Source organism: Lynx rufus, unplaced genomic scaffold (assembly GCF_022079265.1).
Source record: "Lynx rufus isolate CCGP_SWC_20201006 ecotype Redwood Valley unplaced genomic scaffold, mLynRuf1.p SCAF_5, whole genome shotgun sequence".
Classification (NCBI taxonomy): domain Eukaryota; kingdom Metazoa; phylum Chordata; class Mammalia; order Carnivora; family Felidae; genus Lynx; species Lynx rufus.
In genome coordinates this window covers 92,835,411-92,854,001 of record NW_025814867.1, presented here as the reverse complement: position 1 = coordinate 92,854,001, position 18,591 = coordinate 92,835,411, and the positions used below count along the sequence as shown (strand labels likewise).

Sequence of the window (18,591 nt, the reverse complement as noted above, 5' to 3'; positions counted from 1 at the left end):
AGATAAGGGTGGCGGAAGAGAGATTACTATCATTTTCTTTATATGTATATGAATCATTTGACTTACTACAAAGAGGATGTGTTACTTTTGTAACTAGAGAAATAAAATTAATAAAGTATATATACTGTAACAAGATAAAAAATTGAAAAAATATCAGGGAAAAGAGAAAATATGGAGACTTAGGATGAAAGGCCAGGTGAGGAGAGTACACAGCCTTCATGAATTGGGGCAGAAATATGGATCTGAGTTTTTGACAGCCAATGAAAAGAAGGAAGTACAACCAGTTACATGATTCATGGTGTTTGTAAGATAAAAACCAGTTGCTTCATCAAACTGCTCAAAACCAGTGATAATAAACAAATCTTCAAATCAACCAGCAAAAAAGACACAGTATGTGTAGAGGAACAAAGATAAGGATGGCATCAGATTTCCTATCAGATACAAGGCCAAGTGAGAAGACAGTGGAGTGAAAACTTCAAAATACTGAAAGAAGAAAAGAAAGCCTCAACCTATCATTCTATATCCAGCAAAAGCAGCCTTCTGAAACAAAGGGGGAAATAAAGACTTTTTCAGACAAACAAAAGTTGAAAGAATTCAGCATTAGCACACCTGCATGAGAATGTTAATATTCTTTTTTTTTTTTTTAATTTTTTTTTTAACGTTTATTTATTTTTGGGACAGAGAGAGACAGAGCATGAACAGGGGAGGGGCAGAGAGAGAGGGAGACACAGAATCGGAAACAGGCTCCAAGCCATCAGCCCAGAGCCCGACGCGGGGCTCGAACTCACGGACCGCAAGATCGTGACCTGGCTGAAGTCGGACGCTTAACCGACTGCGCCACCCAGGCGCCCCGAGAATGTTAATATTCTTACAGCAAAAGGAAGATGATACCAGATGAAAATATGGATCTATATAAGGAAATATGACCTTCATGGAAAAGTATGTGTTAATTTTAATTAATTAATTATTTATTTATTTATTTTTTTAATTTTTTTTTCAACTTTTTTTTAAGTTATTTTTGGGACAGAGAGAGACAGAGCATGAATTGGGTAGGGGCAGAGAGAGAGGGAGACACAGAATCGGAAACAGGCTCCAGGCTCCGAGCCATCTGCCCAGAGCCTGACGCGGGGCTCGAACTCACAGACCGCGAGATCGTGACCTGGCTGAAGTCGGACGCTTAACCGACTGCGCCACCCAGGCGCCCCAATTATTTAAATATCTTTAAAATATAACTGTTCAAACCAAAATTAGTAACAATTGTGTGGGGCTTATAACATATGTAGAAGTAAAAACAACACAAAGATCAGGAGAGGGAGAAATGGAAGCATGCTATTGAGAGACACTTATACTATATGTGAATGCCAATTATAGCATTTTGCACAAACTCTTCCAAAACTGAAGAGGAGGGTAAACTTCCTAATTCATACTATAAGGCTGGTATTACCCTACACCAAAGCCAGAAAAATATTTTATAAGAAAAATAAAGCTACAGAACAACACCCCTTAAGAACATGAGTATAGGGGCGCCTGGGTGGCTCAGTTGGTTAAGTGTTGGACTCTTGGTTTCAACTCCAGTCATGGTTTCACAGTTTGTGAGTTCAAGCCCTGTATTGGGCTGGAGCCTGCTTGGAATTCTCTCTCTCTTTCTCTCTGGCCCTCCCCCACTCTCTCTCTCTCAAAATAAATAAACTTTCAAAAAATTTTAAAAAGAAAAAAAAGAACATGAGTACACACATTATAAACAAAATTTTATGAAGAGGAGGACAACAATATAAGAAGAGGATTATATATCATGACCAAGTGGAGTTTGTCTCAGGAATACAGGATTGGTTTGAGATCCTAAAATCATTTCATGTAATTCACCATATTAACTAAAACAATTTGAAAAAAATATGATCAATAGACACAGAAAAAGCATTTGACAGAACCCAACATCAATTCTTTATTAAAACCCAGAAAAATGTGAATAGAAGGGAACTTCCCCAACTAGATAAAGGAAATCTACAATACATCTATAGCTAACATACTTAGTTTTGAAATACTGAATGCTTTCCCCATAAGGTCAAGAAAAATTCAAGGTTGTCTGTGCTCTGCATTTCTTTCTTTTTTTTTTTAATGTTTATTTATTTTGAGAGAGAGGGAGAGGAAGAGCATGAGTGGGGAAGGGGCAGAGAGAGAGGGAGACAGAGAATCCCAAGCAGGCTCCAGGCTGTCAGTGCAGAGCCCGAGGTGGGCCAAAATCAAGAGTCAGACACTTAATCGACTGAGCCACCCAGGCACCCTAGCACTCAACACTTCTATTGAACATTGTACTGGTATTTCTAGACAGTGCCATCATACAGAAGATTGGAAAGAAACTGTCTTTATTCATAGATGATATGATCATCTATGTTGAAAATCTGAAAGATCTACAAAAAGCTAATGGGAGCAATACATAGCTTAGGAAGGTTGGAGCAAAGAAGATCAGCATATGAAAATCAGTTGTATTTCTATATATTAGCAACAAAAAATCAGGAAGTGGAATAAAAAACAATAACACATATAATAGCATAAAAAATACTTAGGAGTAAATCCTATAGAAGGTGTGAAAGACCTTCACTGAAAACTATAAAAAATTATTGATAAAAATTAGAAAAGACCTTAATAAATGAAGAAATATACTGTGTTCATGGGTTAAAAAACACAACATTGTTAAGAAGTTAGTTCTCCACAATTTGTTCTATAGATTCAATACATCTCAATCAAAATCCCAGCAGAAATTGGCAGAAACTGGCAAACCAAATGAAAAATTCATATGGAAATTCAAAGGACCTAGATTTGAATAAACATATTAATATGCAAAAAAATTAACTTTGATTCATATTCACACCATATTCCAAAATTAACTCAAAATGGATCATATGCCTAAATGTAAAAACTAAAACTCTAAAACTTCGAGAAGTAAACACAGGAGAAACTTTTTGAGGCCTTAGGTTAGGCAAACATTTCTTAGATCTGATACCAAAACTTGATCCATAAAAGAACAAATTGGTAAATTAGATATCATCAAAATTAGAAATGTCTTTTCTTTGAAAGATACTCTTAAGTGAATGAAAAAAAGGACACAAAAAATTGGAGGAAAATCTTTGCAAAGCATATGTATTTGCTGACAGAATTGTATCCAGAATATAAAAAGAACTCTCAAAACTCAATAATAAAAGGATGCCTGGGTAGCTCAGTCGGTTTATACCTGACTTCAGCTCAGGTATAGATTTCTTGGTTCAGTTTGTGGGTTTGAGCCCTCGGCATTGGGCTCTCTACTGTCAGCACAGAGCCTGCTTCACATCCTCTGTCCCCCTCTCTCCCTGCCCCTCCCCAGTTTGCACGCGCCCGCGTTCTCTCTCTTAAAAATAAACATTAAAAAAAACCCTCAATAATAAGAAAACAAACAACTAAAGTTTTTAAAAAATGGGTAAAAGATTTGAACAGATATTTCACCAAAGAAGACATATGGATAGCAAATAACCATGTGAAAAGATGCTCAACATTGCATTAACGAAATGCAAATTAAAAATACAATGAGATACTACTATTCACATGTATTAGAATGACTACAAAGAACAACCAAGTCACATGTTGGCAAGGATGTAGAAATGAAGGACTCTCATACACTGCTGGTGGGAATGTAATAGGTACAACCATTTGGGGAAATAGTCAATTTTTTGAAAAGTTAAAAATACACTTACCATATGACCCACCCATTCTACTCTTAGGTTTTTAAGCAAGAAAAATGAAAACATATGCCTAAACAAAGACTTATACAACAATGTTCATAGCAGATTTACTTTTAATAGCCCAAAACTGGAAAAAACCCCAAACATCTATCAACAGATGAATGGATAAACAAACTGTATGTCTTCACATTGGACTATTACTCAGCAATAACACAAATAGAACCACTGGTGCATGCAATAATATGTATGAATCTTAAAACAATTATGCCAAGTAAAAGTAAAATAATTATAACAGGTAAAAAAAAAGAGTACATACTGTATTATTCCATTTATATAAAATTTTGGAAAAATGCAAACTAGTCTATAGTGACAAAAAGCAAATCAATAGTTGCCCAGGAATAGGAATGGATATAAGGATTGGACAGGAGAGGGAGATATCAAAGATTCATGAGGAAACTTCTGCAGATTTTACGCAACATTTCATGAGTGTATACATATGTCAAAACTTATCAAATCATATAGTTTAAATATATGCAGTTCATTGCATGTCAATTATGCCTCAATAAAACTATTTTTTAAATAAAAAGGAATCTGTGTTCTAGAGGGACAGATGAATTTCTTGTCCTTTAGGCAATTTTTTTCATATTATGGTTATTCACAGCTGAGCTTTTCATAAGTATTTACCATGATTCAATAATGTTTGCAAAAAAAAGAAATCATTGCAGAGAAGTAAACTCCAACTGAGTGATATACTGGGTCTGGGTAGGGCCTATAGCTCAAGGGTTTGATGATCAGGCTTTGAGGTTTGGGCAGGGAAGCTGATAAAATGGGGAAATGTTGTCAGGATGACATCTGATGTCAGGGACATCTAGGTCATTTGGCTCGCACATAGCTTCTAGGGTGGATTCTATCTGCTGAATGGGTGTCCTCTTTCTTGCTCACTGCTCCAAGCCCATCCTTCTTAGTGCAGAGAATGGCATTTGGCATGGAGAAGACCTGGGTTCCAGTGAAGGAAAAAGCTCTCCTTACTCGCTACAGCTTCCCTGTAATCACTCTCCCTCACTCCATTTTCAGCTCACACTTGTGCCAAACAACAGTCTCTCTGGGCATCTTGTTCTCCCTCTCACTGGTGCCAGATGTTGGCCAGCTCACACAGTACCAGCAGTACCATGGCTTGGGGTGCATATGAAGCAGAACTATGTTCAAAGACCTATCTCCCAGGAGCACTGACACATGGCCTTCCAGGCTTGGGGACTTAGGAGGCCACACCACTCCAGGGTTTGAAATGAGAAGCAGGAACTACAGATTGCCATATAAGAGCCAGACCCATTAATCTGACACAAACTTCTCTAGCTAATAATCAATAATAAAGTTGCTGTTTGTAATCAAGTAGTGTCTACTTGCTGCTTACTCACCACTCTCTTGTCCGGCACCCTCTGGGTAAACACCTTGTAGAGTCGCCAGCTCTTCCCCAGAATGGGGCCAAACACAAGGGAGGTCCCAATGCACAGCATGGATAGTCTTATCTACAGGGAAAAGGGACAGAAGCAAGAGGCATGAGAGGGATCTTAATTGTTCTCCACATTCTACTCTGCAAAGCTTCAGTCCACACAGGGCACGGGACAGATGTGGACCTCACTAAGCAATACAATGATCACCTCTGAGAGTACCCATTCAGAGGATAAAGGTAACCACCACCTACAGGAGACGCTGATTTAAAAAGATATCAAAAGTTGAACATTTTTCTCAAAACAAAAACTTAAGATTTAACCCACCTGAATGAGAGTTTCCATTGAGCCTCCTGCTAAAGCATCTCGATCTTGAATCCCGAAGAGGTAAACGCTACTGTAAGTCAGACAACTGCCAAGTAAGGTCACGATGTTCAGGTTGGGACTGGACATCTTCACAATCCTAGAGTGAATCAGGAAGAAAGACACTTACAGCCATGACCCTTTGCCCTGGGAATGAACAGAGTTTCTCCACCAGTATAATCTCCAATGCAACCTCAGAGTGAAGGACCACTGGGAAGACACTTCTTTATAGCCCTGTAAAAAATTGTTACGATTTATTTAAATTTATTTTCTAAAGGAACTAAATTCTGGCATTTCTTGCTTATATAACTCCAAGTCTTTTAAAAGAAGGCCAACTTCTAAAAAACAGGTGGTATTAGGGAAGAGTTAAGATTTCTCCATGAAATTTCTGGTTGCTAAGATACTGCTACATTCAGGCAAGTGAATGAATAACTAACAGGTAGATACCTAAAGAGATACAGTTTGGAGCCTTTAGAAGTGAGCTGGTAAACCACCGTTTGGAAAAGGTTTGGGATTTTTTTCATACACTATTTATTTGATATATACAATTGCTTTTCCTTTCTCTGACTGACTGAAAGAGAAAAAGGAAGCAAGGACTGAAAGCAGGAACTTTGAGAAGGCTCTTTTGTCAAATAGTTTTAAATGAGTTTACAGAACAATTCAAAGATTAGAGGGAGGTATGGCCAATCAGGGTCTCAGACATACCCTGGGCACCAACAGAGGCTCACGACAACGTAAAAATGTGTGAAGTGGTTAACCTAAGGGGAAAACCAGGCTTACTCTGGACAGTGACTGATAACAATTAAGAAGTAAGGTAACTGGGGCGCCTGGGTGGCGCAGTCGGTTAAGCGTCCGACTTCAGCCGGGTCACGATCTCGCGGTCCGTGAGTTCGAGCCCCGCGTCGGGCTCTGAGCCTGGAGCCTGTTTCCGATTCTGTGTCTCCCTCTCTCTCTCTCTGCCCCTCCCCCGTTCATGCTCTGTCTCTCTCTGTCCCAAAAATAAATAAACGTTGAAAAAAAAATTTTTAAGAAGTAAGGTAACTGTACTTAAGACTTTTAGTCTAAATAATGTATTCTACATAAATTCAATATTTCTATTAATAGTCACTTGATAATTATACTTAGTTATATTTTAATTTTAAAATAATAACTGAGGAGGAAAGCATTCTTATCTTTGTACCTGGATTACCTGGCTGGCCACTCTAAAGTCCAGAGTCAAGGCAAAACCAGCTACTTAGTGCAGCCTACTTTAACGACAGGCAAAGTACTCAGAGGCATTAGACAGTTTGGCAGTGCTAGACTTGCAAACATCGTAACTAACAATGGCCCGGCTTGATTATTTCGTGACTAGTGGCATAATTACATCCACACACACAAAAACACCAAACCATCGCCCTGAATCTCAGGTCCCAAGTATAGACATCATAGGCCAATAAGTCCAGTTGAGCTTTACCCTGTCTTGTAGAAAAAACCTTGATTGTTTTTCTTCCTCTAAAAATGGGAACAAGTTTCATGTATTCCCCTTATAAAATGGGGACAAGAATAATACATGCCTCTCCCCTCACCAAACAGTGGTGAGAATTCATTGAGGTAATAAAGCAAAGTGTGACACAGGACCTGGCACAGAGTAAGCTTGTTGCTAACATTAGCTGATGATATTAATCTCACTGTCTTCATGCTTTAGAAACCTACAAATCACCTTTTCCTCTCCTATTTATCACCTATACCCAATCAATTGCCAATTTCTTTCACTTGGGATTTCAAAATCCTTATGCGTGGTCCCTCCCTCTCCATTCCTGCTACTACATGCACCCAGGATACAATCATGTTAGGAGCAATGGAAATGGAGACAGGTGGTGTGACAGATGGGAATCCTGGCTGTGCCAATCACAGCTGCATGACTTTGGGCAAGTCATTTACTCTAGCTTCCTGTTTCCTCATCTGTGTAGATATTATCCTTCATAGCCACCCCACAAATTATTGCAAAGAGCAAATGAGGTATGTGGCAAACTCTCTTGAAAACTCTAAGGTGATGCAAAAGTATTAATTTTTAGATTTTTGGTGTAACATTTAGCTCTCTGTATCACCAATTTTTTCCTGTCCTAATACACTCTGCATATTACTTTCAGACCTATTTCTTAAAATACTACTTTCATCACTTAGGAAGAGAGCTACACATATACAGATCAATTTTGTTTACCTTAAGCTTCCTGTATACAAATTTAAAATCTAGCCCCTATCCTATCTATCCACTCATGTCATCATGTTTTCAAATTATAGACTTATGGACAGTAATCTTCATTAGTTTCTTTGGCTCTTCCCAGAAGAAGGGGAATTATGGGGTGAATATTGACTGCAAAAGTAAGAACAGTGTTAACCATCAGCTTCATAATGCATTTATTAATTAATAACTTAAACAGACCAGTGCTGGCACTGCTTTAGAAAAGGGGCCACCGCTGACCTGGGACTAGCTATTTGGTTCAGTCAAAAGCCTATGCAGTGGTACGACCACTGGTAGACTCTTCAAAGTCCAATAACTGAGGCTATTCTTCCCCATGGCTACACATAAGCATGAGCCATGAATATATGATGCTGACGTCGTTACCAAGCAGCTGCCCAAGTTTCATAGTCACACATGTCTGTATTGTTCAGATCACGGATGGGTTTGGGTAGGTTTCTTTCTTCATTCTTTTCTGGGACCATTTTATTTGAACACCGCTCTACAATCAGATCTTCTTTGTGTAATTCAGTACTGCATGAAACCCTGATTTAGAATCCCCTCCCTCCTGATTTAGTTAGGAGGAGCCCAATTTAGTTATTTTTTGACAAAATGTACATTACATAATCCTCACATCTCAGAAGTTGATGCAAATTCATTTTCTAAATGGACGTTATGGACTTACATATGTATATTTTTATATTTTTTGTAAAAAATTTTTACTTAAAACTTGCATCAGAAAAAAAATGAATGGAAGATGGTTTACCTATTTTGTTTGGCAAAGTTAACACCTGTGAAGTTACTGAAAGGTGAAATCATCTATTCAGCAGATGAATTATGTATGTCTGAGCAATGTCTTTGCTACTTCAATAAGAATTCAAGCACCAATGTCACTTATATTTTACTGTTGAACTAAAATATGAAACCCACACATGCTGAATCTTTTAATCACCCACAAACACATACTTTCCACAAAACAAGACAATTTAAATATTATATACTTAATTATAAATATCTAGTCCCTTTGAGATTACCTATGTTGCGTTTATGAAGAGATAAAAGCTTAGACTGTGTTACTAGCACTCAGAAACAAGGTGGGTTTTTTTTTTTTAAAAAGGATTGTATAGCTATCTCATTATCTTTTCTCTTCATTTATTAATTGGTAAAGACAAGAACTTTCTTGATGTTTCTATTCTCGAGTAAGTCTCAATACAAAGATAAATATCTATCTGTATTTGTATAAACCTGGATTATAATTTTAATACTCTTTAATGAATTCTGATGCTTAAGTGACATCCACCAGCTCACAGGTTTGATATATGTATTTTTAATGTTTATCTAGTTTTGAAAGAGAGAGAGAGAGAGAGAGAGAGACAGAGACAGAGACAGAGACAGAGTGTGAGTGGGGGGAGGAGCAGAGAGAGAGGGAGACAGAGGATCCAAAGCAAGTTCTGTGCTGATAGCAGAGAGCCTAGTGCAGGGCTTGAACTCATGAATCACAGGTATGATATATTTTTTTAAGTTTATTTATTTATTTTGAGAGAGAGACAGACAGAACAAGTAGGGGAGGGCCAGAGAGAGAGGGAGAGAGAATCTCAAACAGGCTCCACACTGACAACATGCAGCCTGATGCAGGGCTCAAACCCACGATCCATGAGATGATGACCTGAGCCGAAACCAAGAGTCAGACGCTTAACCGACTGAGCCATCCAGGCACCCCACAGGTATGATATTTTAAAAGTCTTTATCAAATATTGGTTTCTGAATTTAGAGGTTTATTATAACTGCTATGGAGGACTGACTGGTCATCCTACTCTCTCTTCTTAATTATGGTTAAGAACTGAGTTTGGAAACATGGCTTGCAAATGGGACTGAGCATACTTCTTGTGGCTATTAGAAAATTTTCCTAAAATGTGACAGGGCCATGGTTTCTAAAATGCTATATGAATTGATATAAATGATGTCAGTAAGCTTTAAACAAACCAAGTATAAATGTCTTTCCAAAAACAATTTTTAATAAAACAATTAAGATTAAATCATGAGAATTCGTTGAATTTCTTTTTCGATTCACTATTTTGGACCCATGTTACAGTGGGGTTATAAATCAATCTCATCTGGATGTGTTCCAAACAGCTTTATCATTATGTTTTCTGGTTTGATTTAGCAAACACAATCATTTTGCTACCATGCTTATTTCTAATGTTTTAGGTTCAAAATCTAAACCCAATTCAAATTCTGCACATCTCAAAGCAATATCTGTGTGACTTCTAACCACTTATATTCTAACTCAGCATCATAATGGTGAGAGAAGACTGGCCCTGTCCCCTCCTCTCCTGTCTGGGCTACCATTCTAGGTGACCATCCTAGGAGCTTTCCTTGACCTTTCAACCTCCAGAGTTCTAAATTCTTTGATCATAATGACTTCACTTTATTCCACTTTTAGATACCCACCCCCAGGGTCACACCCTGAGTGTTATGATCATTAAGAATGATTCCACTTCAGAAATTTTGAAAACCGACATCCCCCTCTTTGATCTCAATGTATCCAAAACCAAACTCTTAGTCTTCTCCCTTGACCTGTTCTTCCCACATTCTTCCTCAGTTCAGATAATGGCAATTCCATCTTTCTATTTGGTTGGACCCAAAATCTTTTTTTTTTTTTTTTAATTTTTTTTTCAACGTTTTATTTTATTTTTGGGACAGAGAGAGACAGAGCATGAACGGGGGAGGGGCAGAGAGAGAGGGAGACACAGAATCGGAAACAGGCTCCAGGCTCTGAGCCATCAGCCCAGAGCCCAACGCGGGGCTCGAACTCCCGGACAGCGAGATCGTGACCTGGCTGAAGTCGGACGCCCAACCGACTGCGCCACCCAGGCGCCCCTGGTTGGACCCAAAATCTTGAAGTCATCTTTGATTCTTGCTCACCACCCACATCCAATCTGTCATGAAATCCTATTGGCTCTATCCTTGAAATACATCCAAAATCCAACTTCTTACCACCCCTGCTACCACCACCCTGATCAAAGTCTGACTTTGCATTTCTCATTTGGATTATTACAATAGCCTCCTAACTGGTCTTGCTGCTTCAACTCTGGACCCTTCCTAAGTCTATTTTCAACACAGCAGTCACAACAATCCATTAAAGGTAAAGCAGACCATGTCACTTCTCTGTTCAGAAGTCATCTGACTCAGAGGAAAAGTCAAAGTCTTTACCAGAGTGTACAAGTTATATTTTTGGCCCTCATTATCTATCTCATTTCCTGCTTCTTCCCTTTGCCCACTCCACCCCACACAGGCCTCCTTGCTATTCCTTGAAAACACCAGGCACTCAAAACTTCAAGGTTTTGAAGTGGGTGTTCTCCCGCTATAGAATATTCTAATTCATATATTTCCATGACTCATTCCCTCTTTCCTTTTATGTCTTTGTTCAAGTGTTACCCTCTCAATCAGGGCTACAACCCCATTTAAAATCGCACTCTTTTGCCTGGGTGGCTCAGTTGGTTGAGCGTCCAACTTCAACTCAGGTCATGATCTCACAGTTCATGAGTTCAAGCCCCGCGTTGGGCTCTGTGCTGACAGCGTGGAGCCTGGAGACTGTTTCCAATTCTGTCTCCCTCTCTCTCTGCCCCTAACCCACTTGCATTCTGTCTCTGTCTGTCTCAAAAATAAACATTAAAAAAAAATTAAAAAAAAAAGATTTTAAAATCGCACTCTTTCTCAGAATTCCAAATCTTTCTTATCCTGTTCTAGTCTATCTCCATCCCACCATAGTACTTTTTACTTTCTAAGGTATTACACAATTTTATTTTTATTTATTTAAAAATTTATTTAAATTCAAGTTAGTTAATACATAGTGTAATAATGGTTTCAGGAATAGAATTTAGTGATTCATCACTTACATATAACACTCAGTGCTCATCCCAACAAGTGTCCTCCTTAATGCCCATCGCCCATTTAGCCCATCCCCCTACCACACACCTCCCCTCCAGCAACCCTTAGTTTGTTCTTTGTATTTAAGAGTCTCTTATGGTTTGCCTCCCTCTCTGTTTTTATCTTATTTTTCCTCCCTTCCCCTATGTTCGTCTGTTTTGTATGTTAAATTCCACATATAAGTGAAATCAGATGATATTTGTCTTTCTCTTGACTTATTTCACTTAGCATAATACATTCTAGTTCCCATCCACGTTGCTGCAAATGGCAAGATTTCATTCTTTTTGATTGCTGAGTAATATTCATTTTATATATATACATATACATATATACATACATACACACATATATATGTGTGTATGTATGTATGTAGTTGTTTATCATCTTCTCCTCCCCACTGGAATGGGTCATGATGTACTCCCAGTACTAGAACAGTACCTAGCATATTGAAAACACTCAGTAAATACTTCATGAATGAATGAATAAGTCCCCTATCCTCTAACCCTTTCATATGCTCACTTCTAATGCACTTGCTTGTTGACAGCCTACAGACCTCCATTTCCCTGTCTCTTCAGCTTCCTCACAGTCTCCTTTCTCTATGTGAAACCTCTGGTTGGTCATCTGAACTGTTCTCTCAGCAACACCCACTTCCTTTTCCAAACAAGCTCCTTTGCTGCATCTGCCTGACAGAACTCCTATCAAAATTTCAATCGATTGTTTTCCTTTATATCCAAGCAGCTGGGTGTTGGGGGAGAAAATTATGTAACCTTGTAGACTGTTGTCACCAAAACCAATAGCCTCCAACACCAATCAGCAGGGCTTACTGTACTACCAGCTAACGTTTTTATTTGTTCTATGAGGTACTCTTTAACGTTTTGTGAGTGACCCACCTCATTAGTTTTAAAGAAATAAGAGCACATATCTGTCTGGATGATTTCTCAGTCTAGGTTTGGTGCCCTCCTCTATGGCTTTATAATACCCCAGGGTATATATACATCAGTACAATTGTCATGTTATATTACTAGTTTTTTATGTTTGTCTCACTAGACAGTTTCTACCCCTCAAAAGCTGGGCTGTTTCTTACTCATCTGTATCTCAGCTCCTAGCATAGTCTTTGCAAAATGGCAAGTAATCCATAACCTTTTGTTGAATTAATGAATGAATTCATTAATAGATATGAAAGGCCCATCACTTCTTCCTTTCTTTGTTCTCTTCCCTAATCTCATTTTTCCTTGGCAATGCTCTCCTCTGTTAGGCAGAAGGATGAGGTTCTCATCCTCCCAAAAGTATGCCAAATGGCTCTAAAGCAGCAGAGATCTCTGACAGAGGGAGAGTCAAGATTTGGTTCAATGTCTGTGTGTTAAGACAAGAGGGTACATTCTGGGTTATGGTAGGAGTTTTAGATAGCCCCTCCTGGAATGCCTAAGAACTTCACGGCATTACTAAATACAAAAGGGCCAAGATATTTTGGTTGCTGTGGACATCCACAGGCACTGGTTTTTGACAAATCTACACATCACAAACCATCACTGAAAAGCCTTGTCATTTGGGTGATCTACTCCTTTGCTTCCCCACTCAGCATGGTGCTGAGGAAGTCTAAAAATAAATGAGAGAAAGAATCCTAACAGGATGCTTGTGAAGCTTTTTGTGCTCCCATTCTCTTTGTTTCTAGGAAAGTGCAGCGTCTTGGGGATGTATATATTCATATATGCACACACACATGTGTTTACTTGTCTCCAATGAAATCAGGCCACTTGAAAGATTTCTTTCCATTGGCTGAATTCTTCCTGGAGAATTCCCCCAGGAAATGCTTTTGTGCAATATGTCTCTTACATCATGTGTCAAGGGCTATGTAGGCCCAGTGATATGATGACAGCCCTTGTCAAGCAGTTGACGAATGAGACCTCATCTTCACGACCACACAGATTACAGTCTCAGCTGACATCTGCTCAGAGGTTAACAACATGCATCCCATTTCCTGGCTTCAGAAAATCTGCTGATCTTGGACTGATTTGCTGCATGCAGCTAGGCTAGGATGCATGCCTTCTCTTTACATGCTTGCAGCCACTAAATTATGTTTTGTAGCAAGCTAAAACTCTCAGCCCTGCTTCTTGTTCAGGATGGGCCTTGCCACTCTAAATTTGCCTGCTTTCCTCTAGTTGTAGTGTCTGCATCATTTTGTTTTACATGGGGAGAGTGAACTCCTATCTCCTATTTTGTCAGCTCAGGCCTACAGCTGCTGAAGCTGGAGATGAATTGGAAGAACAAACATTCTGCCTGCAGGACAGCTGCATGATTAGTGGTGGTTGCACTTGCTGAAATCTACATTCCCTTCCCGCTCTTCCCTTCTCAGCTTATTGCAGAGACAAGTTTCTTTTCCCTACTACTGGCTTATTAATAAGCCAGTTACACTTTGTATTTCTGCCTCTCTACCTTAAGCAGGAACAACAGGCTGACCTGGTTATCAGAGAGGCTTTAGAATTTACATCCCAATCAATCAGTCCCCCAGTCAATCAATCATCGAAATATTTAACTATTAAATGCAAAAGAAAACTTGCTAATGATCCTGCCCCCAAGTTACCCTTTAGCAGATTACCTCAGTGTTTGGATGTTTTGTGAGTCCAAACAAACACTTAGTGATCTTCCTGTGTCAAACATTAGTTCAACAATTTCTAAATATCTATTTGTTAAAGTATTAAGAAGAACTGAAGATAGGAAGGCAAATATGATATAATTTCTGTCCTCAGCTCACTTGGACACCATCTCTCTGGTTTCCATATTTTTCACTACAATGACAATTTCTTTTTGTTCTGCCTTTTCTCTTTTAAAATAGAATAAAATTTTAATATTAGCAGTTGTTTTCTCAGTATCCACTGGGTCATTTAACAAAATCTATGATGTATATGAATGTATGTTCATTATAGATATTTATATGTGAATATGCATATAGATTTCTAGTGAACAAATTTCAGAATATATAGCTCTCCTAGTCTATATAAACAGGCCTAAGGATCAATTTTTAAAAAAAAATTTTTTTTTCAACGTTTATTTATTTTTGCAACAGAGAGAGACAGAGCATGAACGGGGGAGGGGCAGAGAGAGAGGGAGACACAGAATCAGAAACAGGCTCCAGGCTCTGAGCCATCAGCCCAGAGCCCGACGCGGGGCTCGAACTCACGGACCGCGAGATCGTGACCTGGCTGAAGTCGGACGCCAACCGACTGCGCCACCCAGGCGCCCCTTTTTTTTTTTTTTTTTAGGATCAATTTTTAAAAATACATCCTTGCAAATATTTTTAAAGCTAAAATGCAGAAATTTAGATATAAGACCAAATGCCCATTATTTCATTTTACCAGCACACATTTAGGACAGTAGTGAAAAAGCATATAGATAAATTCAAGATAAGCTGGTGATAAGAGGGGGAAAAGAGCCCTCAAGGGTACCCTTACTAGAAAGGAGCTTGTAGGGGCACTCAGGTGGCTCAGTCAGTTGAGCATCTGACTTTGGCTCAGGTTATGATATCACGGTTTGTGAGTTCAAGCTCCATATTGGGCTCTCTGCTGTCAGTGTAGAGCCCACTTGGGATCCTCTGTCCCTGCCCCTCTCTGCCCTTCCCTCGCTCATGCTCGCTCTCTCTCTCTCCAAAACATAAATCACCATTAAAAAAAAAGAAAAGAGCTTGAATGGCTCTAATGAGGAGTAATATGGCCACATTCCACATCAATTTTTTAAAAAATTAGTTTCTAAATATATTTTTGCCATGACTCATGCAATTGTAACATATTTTAAATGTGTTTTTATTTTATTTTATTTTTTAATGTTCACTTATTTATTTTTAAGAAAGAGAGGGAGATGGGGCACCTGGGTGGCTCAGTAGGTTGGGCGTCCGGCTTTGGCTCAGGTCATGATCTCACGGTCTGTGAGTTCGAGCCCCGCGTCGGGCTCTGTGCTGACAGCTCAGAGCCTGGAGCCCGTTTCAGATTCTGTGTCTCCCTCTCTCTCTGCCCCTCCCCTGTTCATGCTCTGTATCTCTCTGTCTCAAAAATAAATAAATGTTAAAAAAAAATTAAAAAAAAAAAGAAAGAGAGAGGGAGAGAGGGCATGGGGGAGGGGCAGAGAAAGTGAGAGAGAATCTCAAGCAGGCTCTGCACCGTCAGCACAGGGCTCCATGTTGGGCTCCATGCAGGGTTCATGAACCAGGAATCGTGACCTGAGCCGAAATTGAGAGTCCGATTCTTAACTGACTGAGCCACCCAGGTGCCCTTTAAATGCATTTTTTAAATGCCGGGGGGGGGGGGGTGGAAACCACTAGAAACACAAAAATCCTCTTCACTCATATAACCTCAGACCCACCCTACAGTGTAGGCATGTGTTGTAATTTATAAAGCAGTGATTTCAGCTTCCTTTCTCCCCTCAGCTTTGGGAGAAGGCCTTGCCTGGGCCAATCCCTAGCAGGAGACTTGCAGCACTTCCCAAAGGGCACAGCAGATGCCCTGATTTTAAGTAGAGCATAAAGCACAAGCACAATTGGCCCCATAAAACACCCAATCATGGGAGAGAGACTATAAACCAGAACACTATCTATCATCTACCAGGTAACATGTACATTGATGTCTTTGAGGCATAAAACATTTGCCTGCCATGCTGGGAAGGTTTCCTTTCCCTCTTCCCCTCCTTTCTGGTCCTCAGGATTGTGGCAGGAGAACTTTGGGCCTGAGTGAGTCTGAGAGGAATCCTGACCAACTCCGCTGCTGGAATCATTCCCCACTGGGCCAGAATCTGGGAAGAATTCATGATGCTGGGACTGGGTTTTACCTAGCTTTACCTATCGGCACCTTCTACAGGGCCCTGAACCTAGTGGACACTTACTGTTTGTTATCCTGGATAAATCATTAGACTTAAAAGGCTCTTAGAAGTCCTGTGCGACTGCTTGCTCCCCACCACTCTGTCTCCACAAATTGCCTAGGACAGGATTGGCGTCTAAGGGTCATGAGAAACACCACTTAAACCAGTGATTGCCCCTGACTTTCTCATTTTACAATGACAGGATCTGCATGCAGTTTTACAGCCAGATGGGGACCACAATGGGACAGCTAATGCAGATGTCCTGATTCCTGGTTCCCTCCTATGTTCCTTCACTTCCCCCCTGGATTACCCTGGCCACCTGGGACCCTGTGTCCATCCTACTGATAATGAACTTCTGCTAGGGGCCTTTTTGATCCTGGTTTCTAATGTCCAGCAGCAGCACTGGGGGCCAAGCATTTTCACCTGCCTCCTCAACTGAGGCTCCTCAAAGGTGCCATTTGCTAGCATTTATCATCAAGAGGACAAAGAGGAAATCCTGAGTTCTCTCTGCAGTGCCTTCTGCTGGGCTCTGCCTGCCCTTTTCAATTCTGAGTGCTGGCCTGGACCTTGGACGTTGGCAGGGCTCCCTTCATGGCTCCTGGCTTTACCTATTGGCTGGAATCCCAGACTGCATTCTTGCCACAACTGGCTTTGGGCTTTTGGTTTCCAACACTGCCAAAAGTCTTCAAGTCTTAGCCCCAGAATGGCCTGCAAGTGTCTGCCCTAGGCTGTGACAAGAGTTGTGTATTCTATCCTGTAATCTGTCATGAAAGGAACAACTATTAGATAATCTGTGTGTGTTTAAGCAGCTTTCGTGGATTAACACTGAGGCTAACATGACGCAGTGGGAAAAGCATGGGCTTTTCCAAGTAGACAGACTAGACCAACTAGCTATGTATGGTGGGTGATTTGCTTAACCATGCTCAGGTGGTTTCTTTATCTGAAAATGGGGAAAATAATATTTATCCTCATGAGTTCTATAAAGGTCAGAGATAACGTATCTAAAACAAAAAGCACATAAGAGGCCTGTAATAGAAAGTAACAACCATGAATTTTAAGTTAAATTGTCTGAATTTACACATATAGGGACTAAATGCTGATTTTAAGATGAGTTTGAAGTACTGAAGGATCCTGAAATACATCTGCTTATCAAAAATTACATTGTAGTCAGAATCATCTGAATGCATGTGTTTTCTATTCCTTAGAATATTGACAATGATATGGAATAATTTATAAGAGTGGCCAACATTGACTATATACTTAATATTTGCTAGGCAGTTGCTAAGGGCTCTACACACACCACTGAACGCAATCACAGAATTCTGAGATATATAGTATCATTACTCCTATTTTTTTATATATATATATGAAATTTATTGACAAATTGGTTTCCATACAACACCCAGTGCTCATCCCAAAACGTGCCCTCCTCAATACCCATCACCCACCCTCCCCTCCCTCCCACCCCCCATCAACCCTCAGTTTGTTCTCAGTTTTTAACAGTCTCTTATGCTTTGGCTCTCTCCCACTCTAACCTCTTTTTTTTTTTTTTTTTTCCTTCCCCTCCCCCATGGGTTCCTGTTAAGTTTCTCAGGATCCACATAAGAGTGAAACCATATGGTATCTGTCTTTCTCTGTATGGCTTATTTCACTTAGCATTTATCATGCAAGTCACATGCCTAGTGAGTGATGGGGCTGAGATCTGAAGTGGAGTTTGATTCCAGAGCCTGGGTTCTTATGCCATTTAATCTTTCACTGCTGACACACTTCACCTCTTGTGAACATTGTTAAGGAGTAACCCTTATTCCCCTCTCTCTGCTTTCTCACCAAGGTCTATTGAAGAAAGGTTTTTCCTACCTCTCTCCCCATGTGGGAAACTGCTGAGGACAAAGTTTTCACCTCCCTCTCCACCCCAGTACCCACCCCCCTCCAACCTCCCAGGTAACAGGGGTGAGCACTCAGACTAGAGAGAGGCTAACAGGCCTGGACCAAGTTCTACCAAAAGGTCTCCAAGGTAGGAATCTCCACTCCTCTCTTCTCCTTCCTCACCTCTACCAGAGGTAGAGCTCTACAA

The 18,591-nt window shown here is 39.9% G+C and overlaps 1 protein-coding gene across 2 annotated transcripts in view; it reads right to left on the bottom strand.

The window, feature by feature from the left end:
- GPR156 (G protein-coupled receptor 156) overlaps positions 1-18,591 on the bottom strand; it is a 64,230-nt gene that overhangs the window by 17,901 nt on the left and 27,738 nt on the right. For both annotated transcript variants that reach the window (XM_047098532.1, XM_047098533.1), the window contains exons 3-4: positions 5,489-5,624; positions 5,129-5,239 (exon numbers count right to left, since the gene is read on the bottom strand). In XM_047098532.1, coding sequence (XP_046954488.1) covers positions 5,129-5,239; positions 5,489-5,624 — 247 coding nt within the window. The remainder of the gene's footprint in view (positions 1-5,128; positions 5,240-5,488; positions 5,625-18,591) is intronic.